The sequence below is a fragment of the Pelodiscus sinensis genome, chromosome 29 (assembly GCF_052426305.1).
Source record: "Pelodiscus sinensis isolate ZL-2025 chromosome 29, ASM5242630v1, whole genome shotgun sequence".
NCBI classification, from domain to species: Eukaryota; Metazoa; Chordata; order Testudines; family Trionychidae; genus Pelodiscus; species Pelodiscus sinensis.
The window spans coordinates 10,769,314-10,778,933 of record NC_143080.1 but is presented as its reverse complement, the minus strand read 5'-3'; the positions used below and the strand labels follow the sequence as shown (position 1 = coordinate 10,778,933).

At 57.6% G+C, this 9,620-nt stretch overlaps 1 protein-coding gene across 2 annotated transcripts in view; it reads left to right on the top strand.

Moving 5' to 3' along the window:
• Positions 1 to 1,635: 1,635 nt before the first annotated feature.
• Positions 1,636 to 9,620, top strand: part of MRC2 (mannose receptor C-type 2) — an 85,417-nt gene continuing 77,432 nt past the window's right edge. The window contains exon 1 of one of the 2 annotated variants that reach the window (XM_075911591.2): positions 1,636 to 2,104. In XM_075911591.2, the coding sequence (XP_075767706.1) occupies positions 2,002 to 2,104 (103 nt within the window). In that variant the 5' untranslated portion in view covers positions 1,636 to 2,001. The remainder of the gene's footprint in view (positions 2,105 to 9,620) is intronic. The other variant, XM_075911590.2, reaches the window with a different exon arrangement.

The window sequence follows — 9,620 nt, the reverse complement described above, 5'->3', positions numbered from 1 at the left end:
CCAGCGCTGGTGGGCCAGCCTAGTTAGAAGAGGCCAGTTGAACTGGAGGAAAACATCCTGGGGCTGCCCCATTCCTAGACGTAAGGCCAGAAGGACTCATTGGGTCGTCTTGTGTGGCCTCAGGCAGAGCGAACCGTCTTCCATCGCTTTGTTCCTCAGGGCGACCCCCGTCCTTTACCGGGAGCCGTACTGAATAGGGATATTAAAGGGTGGGTATTTAACTAACTGAGTAGTCGATCGACTTTTTATCGACTAGTCGATAGGCAGCCTGGCTCCGTCCCAGCCTTGGGGTCAAACCCCGCTGTGGTTCTGCAATTGAAAATGCAGTAGGTGCCCGGGGGCGGGCTGCCTGGCTCCTATTGCCTTTTAAATTGCAAAGCCACAGTGGGGTTTGGTCCCACACCCAGCGTGAGCTGGGACTGAGCCAGGCTGCCTGCCCAGCCAGCAGCAGCCTCTGTCTGGGGGGGGGGTCCCAGTGAGGAGTTGGGACCCTCTGCAGACAGGGGCTGCTTCACGGCAGCAACGGGGGAGGGGAGAAAGGACAGGCGGCACTGTGGAGACGATGCTGGAGGGAGCCAGCTTATAAGGCTCCCCCCAGCACTAGCTCCCACTTTCCCTGCCCCTTGCTGCTTCAGATACAGAGGCAGCAAAGGGGCGGGGGGGTATGCGAGTAGTCAGCTTGATGACCAGATACACACAGGCTCATTGGGTAGTCGACTGCTCCCTTAATATCCCTAGTACTGAAATGTGTTCACACCAGGAAACCCTAAACTTTCAAACCCCAAACTGAAGTTCCTGCTAATTGGGTTCCATGGGGGGGGGGGGGGGGGGAGAGACATCCATGAGGGGGTAATCCATGGGTTCCCTAAAGTCTGAGCCCTTGGGCTCCCCGCGCCCTTCCCTTATTTCCATCCACCCTACTTGGGAGGCCACTGGCTGGACTCTAGGACTGTCCCTCCAGGGCAGGGAAGCAACATTAGAGGGTGTTTCATAGCTGGACGGGGAGGGGGGCACAACCCCGTTAGGACTTGAGTCTGGTCCCATCCACACCCCAAGCCCCTGGAGCTGCCTGGTGCTTTGCACTGGAGTTGGCTGGCCCAGCAGGGGGAACAGGCTACGGCTGGAGTCAGTTCACACAACGTGTCAGCCTCGGGGCAGGCCTCTCCAGACTCTGGGCTGGGGGTGGAGTCGCTCTCCCGAGCTAGGTGCAGGCCCAGCGTGTAGGTTTGAGCGCAGCACTGCAGAGCACCTTGTGTTACCGTCGCACCATGGTACCCCCAGGAGGAGGACTTGGGGCATTTATTCCTCCCGGGCAATGGGGGAGGAGACCGATTCTGCAACCTGCCTGATTAACGTGCAAGGGATGAGTGAGCCAAGTGCATTTGCTCGCCCTGTATTTGGAAAACCTGGACGGAATGTCACTGCCTCTCCCCACGGCTCCCTCGCCTGTCCACTTGGCTGACCCAAGCCAGCGCCCCGGCCCAGAGCTCCCACTGCAGAGGGGGCGTGGGGCGGCCGCGGGGAGGGAGGAATCCGGGACGCCCGGCTGGGCTCCCACGCGCTTCGCTCCACTCCCCGCCCCGAGCCGAGCCCCAGCGGAGCAAGGCTGCGCCCTCCAGCTCCCCACGGCCCAGGGTGGCGGCCGCCCTGCCCAGCGCCGCCCAAGTTTGCTTCCAGCGCGCTGAGCCTCAAACGCTTTTCCCCCTTCCCTGCTTTTTTGGGATCAGCCCACAAGTGACGGGCTGCCCGGCTCTCCGGTGACGCAGTGTCTGGGGCTCTTTGAATCCTCCGCAGACAGGCAGAAACCCACTTTCCTGTGTCCTCCGCCGCCTTTCCGCCCCCCTCGCCCCAGCCCCTCCAGCGCCCTCCCCTCCGGAGCAAGAGGAGGGCAGCGGGAGAGCGCAATTAGCCAGCGCAAGGAGCTCTGCGAGGAGCGAGAGAGGGGGGAGGGGGGATCCAGCCTCCATCCAAAAAAACCCTTCAGCAAACCTCTCCCCGGGCATGAAACTCCCGGCGCTCGCCTGCTCTCCATGGCCACTGCTGCTGCCCTGCGCTTTCTTCTGCGTCCTCAGCCTCGCCCCGGGGCTCGGCGCCGCCCGCTCAGGTAGAGTTGGCGAAAGTTTTTCAAACTCCTACGCGCGGCGGGGGGAGGGGGGCCGGGTTCTTTGTGCCTCGGCGGCTCCAGGTCGAGTCCTCCTCCCCCCCCCCTTCCCCAGTTTTTTGAAAGCCAAGAGGAGAAGGAGCCGGCGGCGGGGAGCGCTGGGCTCTGCGGGGAAGGGCGGGCGCGCTGAGTGAAACCAGATGTGGAGGGCGCCCGGGCATGGCTAGAAGGGGGGGTGGGGGGAACGGGAACGAAGCAGCCGCGCGGCGCATTAAAACCACGAGCCCCCACCCCAGACAAATGCCCATCCTCGCAGGGTAGCGCCTCGCTGCTCCTGCGCCCCCGCGACCGCACACCAGGGCCCCGCGAGGCGCGGCGCGCAGAGTTCTCCAGCGGGCAGAGTGGCTCGGCCAGTCCCCTCTCTGGGGCGCCTGGGGCCCCTCTGCCGTGTGGGTGACAGTGATTTGGCACGTGCCACTCGCTGGCCAGGCATCAGGACCTCGCTGGACCTAGGGAGCCCATCATGCCCTGGCGGACTCCGCCTGCCTAGGCGGCTTGGGGCTTATGCCTTGGATTCACAGTTCTTCTCCAAGTTGGCCCAAGTCCACCCAAGAGGGTGGGCAACTCCTGGTTTGTACCAGGCAGAAAGACTGGGGAAAAACGTGGCTTTTCCAGCTCATATTTTAAAGACACAAGCTCTGAAATGCAACAAGTCGGCAGAGGCTGAGGAATTGCCAGGGACATGGGGGGAGCAGCAGAGGGGCCGGGGGCAGTTTGGGGCAAAGATCCCCAGGTCAGAGTGGATGGGAGTCAGAGCCGCTCTGGGACTGGAACCCTTCTGTCTCCTGAACGGGAGATGCTTTGTTCTGAAAGGAGTTGATACTTTTAGGCCCCAGTTCAACCAGTCACCCCCATTCAGCCAAGCACACTAGTGCAGACTCAGGCTCCCTTGGGTAGCTCTGCAGCACTGGGGCCTTGCTGGAGACTTGGAGGCTGTGATGTTTGTTGTAATTTCTCATGATAAAATGATTATTGTTTATCTTGGTAAAGACATGACCGGCCAGATGGCCTGCGGCGTTCAAGGCCTCCCATGGAATAGCCATTTCCACTGTTTGGTGACTGAGGATGTGACTATTTACGTGAGCGTGATTGATGTCCATTTAGTTGCTTACTTTAATTTGGCTTTATTAAAAAATAATAGGGTTTATTGGTCTAAACCAGCAGTTCTCAAACTTTTTGGGCTCTGGAGCCCTTTACATGCGTAAAAATGTATGTGGAGCCCCAGGGGTCCACTGATTGTGTGTGTTGTACCTATCGATGGTTCCAGTTTGTCAGCCTCGCAGAGCTCCTGGAGATGTCTCACGCAGCCCTGGGGCTCCACGGAGCACAGTTTGAGAAACACTGGTCTAAACAAACGTAAGCCTTTAATTTAATGTATTGGAGTGTACTCGGGAATAGGGATGTAAAAGGTTACCTGGTAAGCATTAGCCTTACCAGCTTGCTTATCTGGTAACCAGTTAACCAGAGGGCTGGACCCAGCCAGAGCAACCCCCCCAACTATGGAACCCCAGCCCTCCCTGGTTAATCATATTGTTTAACTGGTTAACTTTTAATAGCATACTTGGGGCGACGAGGAATAAGGGATCTTTCGGAAAAGGCTTTATTTTCCGAAAGATCCGCGTCTAGACTGGTGCTTTTTTCCGGCAAAGCTCCGAGTTAGAAAAAAGCGGCAGCCATTTTTATGCAAATGAAGTGGGGGGGATTTAAATCCCTGCTTCATTTGCAATTGCGATGTGTCTAATTTGCATCCCTTTTATGGAAAAGGGATGCAGTCTAGACACAGCCTAGGTGACTTGCCTAAGGACATACAGGAAGTCTGTGGCAGAGCCAGGAACGGAACTCAGTTCCCCACTTTGATCCCACGTGGGCAGTGGGTGAACCTAGGGCTGGGGGAGATGCCTTCTGCTGAGATGCCCTGCCCCCCTCCCCACACCTGAGCACTTGTGGCCTATGCTCCCGCTCCCTCCAGAACACGGGCGGCCCCAGGGGAGGCTGGCAGTGCAGAGCTGAAGCCCAGGCAGGAGGCTGAAGGATCTGTGCTGAATGGGAGGTGGCTGGGGGCAGGGCCAGCCAGGGAGTTGCCTGCCCCTGCCTATGATACCTGCCGTCTATGTGTAACCAAAAGACCAAGCCTACACTAAGTAGGTCCCAGAAGGCCGCCCTGTGTAAAGCCGGTCACCCGGTGCTGCTCTTCACATTGATCTTAATGCTGATGGCTGAAATTGGGGTGGCCAGAGATGTCCTTGCGCTCCAGTGCACCTTTAGCTGCAGCTGTGAGGAAGGGGGGAGGGCTGTGTGCAGCGCTGTATGGAGGGCTGGGTTTATAGGGAGGGCTTTGGCTCAGGGCAAGAGCCCGATTGCATGAATTTCTCCAACTATCTGTGGTGTTTGCAAAACTGCTTTGAGTTCCCAAACCTCCCTCCCCATCACTGAAACCCTAGTGATCTAGGGCAAGAAAAATTAAATGGGAAGGCAACCCCGCCCCAAGGGAGGCCTGTGCACAGAATCCGGGCACAAAGCCCCTCTTCCCATTTGCTCTCTCAAGCTTCCTGGGCATAAGCAGCTGAGCTACGCACAGCACGTGGTCTGTGTTCGCTCTTCTCCTCTCACTCCTGCCTCTCTCGCAGGCCTTGTCTCTGTTGATTTCTCCATCCTCTCCTTTGCTTCATTTTCACTGGGGCGCTTCCCGACCCCCATCCACCACCTTCTCTAGCCCGTCCTGCTTTTGCTGCTCTCCAGTGTTAGTGGAGCTGGGGAGGTGGCCCAGCTGGTCCATGCACATGGGCAGAGCTAGCGGGGCCTGCATTAGCAGGGGAGGCAGCCCAGCTGGCCCATGCACGTGGGCGGAGCTAGCGGGGCCTGCATTAGCAGGGGAGGCAGCCCAGCTGGTCCATGCACGTGGGCGGAGCTAGCGGGGCCTGCATTAGCAGGGGAGGCAGCCCAGCTGGTCCATGCACGTGGGCGGAGCTAGCGGGGCCTGCATTAGCAGGGGAGGCAGCCCAGCTGGTCCATGCACGTGGGCGGAGCTAGCGGGGCCTGCATTAGCAGGGGAGGCAGCCCAGCTGGTCCATGCACGTGGGTGGAGCTAGCGGGGCCTGCATTAGCAGGGGAGGTGGCCCAAAGCCTGGGGTCAATGAGGGAGTCTCCAGCTGACCCAGGGTCACACGTGGATCTGCCGCTTTGAAATGGGGTGGGAAGCACGGGGCCAATGGGGGACTGCCCCTCTGGCCCCGAGCTTCCCGCAGCGCTTCCACCTTTGACGTGTAGCAACAGTCCTGGGGCTGTTTCTACACTTCCAGGCAGAGGTGCTCTTGTCGACTACTCAAAATTTAACACCCCTAGGGTGAGCTGGGTCTGTGACCGCTGCAGCTCTGCATTTTAAATGTAATAATAGCCAGGCAGCTCTTACTACATTTAAAATGCAGAGCCACAGCAGTCCCGGACTTGCGTGAGCCAGGATTGCTCAGTCCCGGCTCAGGCCGGGTCCAGCAGCCCCTGTTCGTGGTGGCCCGGGCTGGCTGCAGGCAGAAGCTGTTCCAGCAGCACCCCCTGTATGTGGCCAGCCTCAGCTGCCACCAACAGAGGTTGCCTCTCCTACCTTCCCCCGAATAGAGGCAGCACGGTGGGAAGTAGGCTGGCAGCACCACAGAGACGGTGCTGGGGGGAACCAGCTTTTAAGCCAGCTCCCAGCGCCAGCTCCTGTTCCCCCCCCTTGCTGCCTCTGACACAGAGGCAGCAAGGGGAGGGGGGAAATGAGTAGTGGAGGACTCGACTCGACTCCCCATTAAGCTTAGGCTTATCGGGTAGTCGAGTACTTGACTTCTCACTTACACCCCTAAGGGGAAGTCGGGCTGCTATTTCCTGGGCTCTCTCCACAGCACCTCAGGGGTCTGGGGCACCCCTTAAAAAGCTCAGAGGGAGTCAAGGCTGCTTGTGCATCTTCAGGTCTCTGGGGGGGCAGAGGGGCAGAGTGGCCATTGCTTTGCTGTGCACCCACAGGACTAGGTGGGACTGCAGGCTCTTCTGGGGAGCAGGGTGCCATGGAAACAGTCTCCTCTCCTCGTTGGTTCAAGGCTTTATGCTTTCCAGGGTCAGTGCAGGGAGAGTGCGGAGCAGGGCAGGGTCCGTGGCCTGGGAGTTGCTTGGCCTGGCTGCTGGGATGGCATTTGTATGGCATTTACCAAGGGAACGCACGAGCTAATGTGACCTAAGCAAATGTAACATTGGGGAAGTGAATATAACTTCCCTAAACCGGCAGTGCGCAGCCTAGGCCAGTCAGGGGGCTGCACGAGCGGCCTCCCTCATCTCAGTGGCCCCCAAGATTGTCCTAAGCAAGACAGTCTCCTGGGGCAGGATAGTTTTGCTGACTGTGCTTGTGCGCCTAGAATTTGTGGGGTGCGCTGACAGGACCATGGCTAGGGATGTAAGCGACTAGTCTATTAGAGGCAGGAAAGGGGGGGAGCAGGAGCTGGTGCTGGGGGAAGCTGGCTTAAAAGCCGATTTCCCCCCCAGCACCATCTCCACGGGGGGCAGGGGAGTCAGGGGGTGACGGGGCCCAGATGCTAACTGGGAATCAGCTGATTCCCAGCTTGTGCCCAGTCCCAGATGCTGCATCTCTGCTTTTTAAGAGCTACCGGACCGGGTGTGAGCCGGGAAGGGTCCCTCCTGCTGCAGCTCCTCCACTTATCAACGAATCCACTAGAAATTCCATTGACTTGTCGATTAGTTGACTCAACTAAATAGAACATCCCTAACCGTGGCAGCGGGTTGATTGGCTGCAGAGGGCGCGCCCGACTCTCTCAGTCCGAGCTGTGAGCAATCAGGATGCACTTTACTTCATGTGCCCTGGCTTTATGTGTGCGTCACTTTAGTAGTATGAGGCGGAGTAAAACCTTAGCGGATGGAAAGCCACGGAATCTTGCAACCCTGCACGTGGGCAACCGTCAACACAGTGTCTCGCAGGGCTGCAGGATGCCCACCACCAATGTTCCCACTCGGTTTTTCTATCCAGGTGTGGAATACATTTGATTGTGCGCACTGAGGCATGAGCCTATGTGCACCACCATTAGAAATGGCAGCTCGAGGGGATAACAGAAAGGAAAGAAAAGCTGCCAAGTTTAGAATGGGCCATGGAGTAGGGATGTTAAATATCGGTTAATTGGATAGTCGATTAACCTCATGAATTCTTATTGGTTACTCAACTATTCTGTAGTCCCCGGGGGAGGGGCAGGCAGCCAGTGTGCTCCAGTCCTGCTTCCAAGGAGCCCTTTGCCACGGAGTGCCAGATGGGACCTGCTCCGCGAGGGGAGCTAGTTTAAAAACCAGCTCCCCTTGCAGACCGGCTGCCTGTTGCCCCACACTGCTGATTCTAATATAGATGCAGCAGCACAGGATGGCAGCAGCCCCTGTCTGGGGGTAAGTGGGGGGGCTGAGCTCCTAGACCTGGCATGAGCTGGAACTGAGCCGGGCTGTCCGCCTGCCTGGCTCTTAGTATACTTTAAATGCAGAGCTGCAGTGGGAGTAGGTCCCGGACCTGGTGCAAGCCAGGACCGAGCCCGGCTTCTGAAAATGTACTGGTGGAGGTGGGGAGAATGCGTGTAGTCTATAGCATTAACCTATACACTTTTATTAGGATTACCATGTGTCCGGTTTTTCCTGGACATGTTCTCCTTTTCACTTGTTAAATCTCCGGCCTGCCGGATTTTTTAAATGGCAAAAAATGTCTGGGATTTTGCCCTGCAAAGGGGATCAGGGAGAGGGTGGCAGCATGTGCCTGTCGAATCAAACGTTCGGAGCCTTGTGCCCAGACTGTTCACAACTGCTCTGTGCACGCGCCCCAGCACCTGGTGGGAAAAGCGTGTGGCAGTGGCACCGATGAAACCCAGGCCAGGTCAGATGGGGGGGAGGGAGGCTCCTCCCACGGAGTCACAGCATTACTCTCCGCCCCCCTAGATTATGTCCCTCTCTGGTAGGGGAAGGGCATTGGGTTAGAGCGGGGTACTGGGGGTTCCTGGCTCTGGGGGAGGGGTGGGCACATTGGGTTAGAGCAGAGGGACTGGGGGTTCCTGGCTCTGGGGGAGGGGTGGGCACATTGGGTTAGAGCAGGGGGGCTGGGGGTGCCTGACTCTGGGGGAGTGGTGGGTTCATTGGGTTAGAGCAGGGAACTGGGCGTTAGCATTTCTGGCTTCTTTCCTTTCCTGTCGGTGGACAGTGGTTAGATTTGGGGGTTCCAGTCTCAGCTCTGGGAGGACTGTGGGAGCGGGTGCTTGATGGGGCGGGCAGGGGAAAGGACGGGATTCTGGGAAGCATTCCTGGATTCCTTTTCTAGCCACGTCACTTCTCCCCTTGGTGCCTTTAACTTCATGCCCCAGGATGGGCCCGAGCCACCAGCCTCTCTGGCCCCTCACTCTCTCCTCCTCGCCCCGCAGCAGCCCGGGCTGCCGGCTGGTGAGTGGTGCCGCTGGAGCCCGCGCTGCCGCGCATCTCGGGGCGGTGCAGTGGGGAAGCGGGAGCCTGGCATGCAGCGTCCCCTCGCACCATGCGAGCCAGCGGGGGCAGCGGCAGCCCCGGCAGCAGCAAGACGGCGGCCAGAGCCCCGAGCTTGGCGTGCATTGTATAGGGTCACGTTGTATTAATGAGTTGATCTGTTAACTCCTCTCAGGAGTGTCCTCTGTTTTGAACATTCAGATTCGGCAAACCTACTTTTGCTGATCGGTTAATCAGTTAATCGACAAGACAGTCTCCACCATGGGTGGGGCATGTTGGCAAGGAGTGGGAAGGGGTGTCTGCTCCGGGATTAAAGGCAGGATGTTATTTAGCTGTTGCCTGCCTGGCCTCGTAAATAAGAAATAATACTGGGGTTACTGTTGTACCTCGTGAAAAAGGAGCTGGGTGGCTGTTGGGTGGGATGGGCTGTTGGGGAACACCCTGGTCTGGGGAATGGGCCCTAGATGTAGGTTTGGTTTGAAAGAGTTTTAAGAACCCTAATGTGAATTGCAAGAGAAAAAGCTCTGTAAGATGGAATGAAAGCTGAGACTACATCTCCGTAACCGAGGGGTGCCAATCATCATCTGGCTGTTGTAATATCCCAGAATCAAGCACTGCAAAGCCAAGGAATTCACTGCTACGGCGATACTTAACTCCATACATGACTCACAGAAGAGAGCCATAATGCACCTACACAAACAGCCCGCTCCTGCAGTGATGAGAGCCCTTGAGACGTGCACCACGTAACCCTAACTCATAGCAAAGGGTAGAACTGTGGCGTGCAAATTAGCCTGAGAGGAAGAGGCCATTGATTGAGTGGGGCTGGTCTGACCCACTCGGCTGCCTCTGCTATTGTAACAATTACATATAACAGTCATTAAGAATTGAGTTTAATTGCCATGTAAGTCTGTGCCCAGGATTCCAGTTATCTGGGTCCATACGGAAAGTGTGAAGTGTTCTGCATTATTCCAAT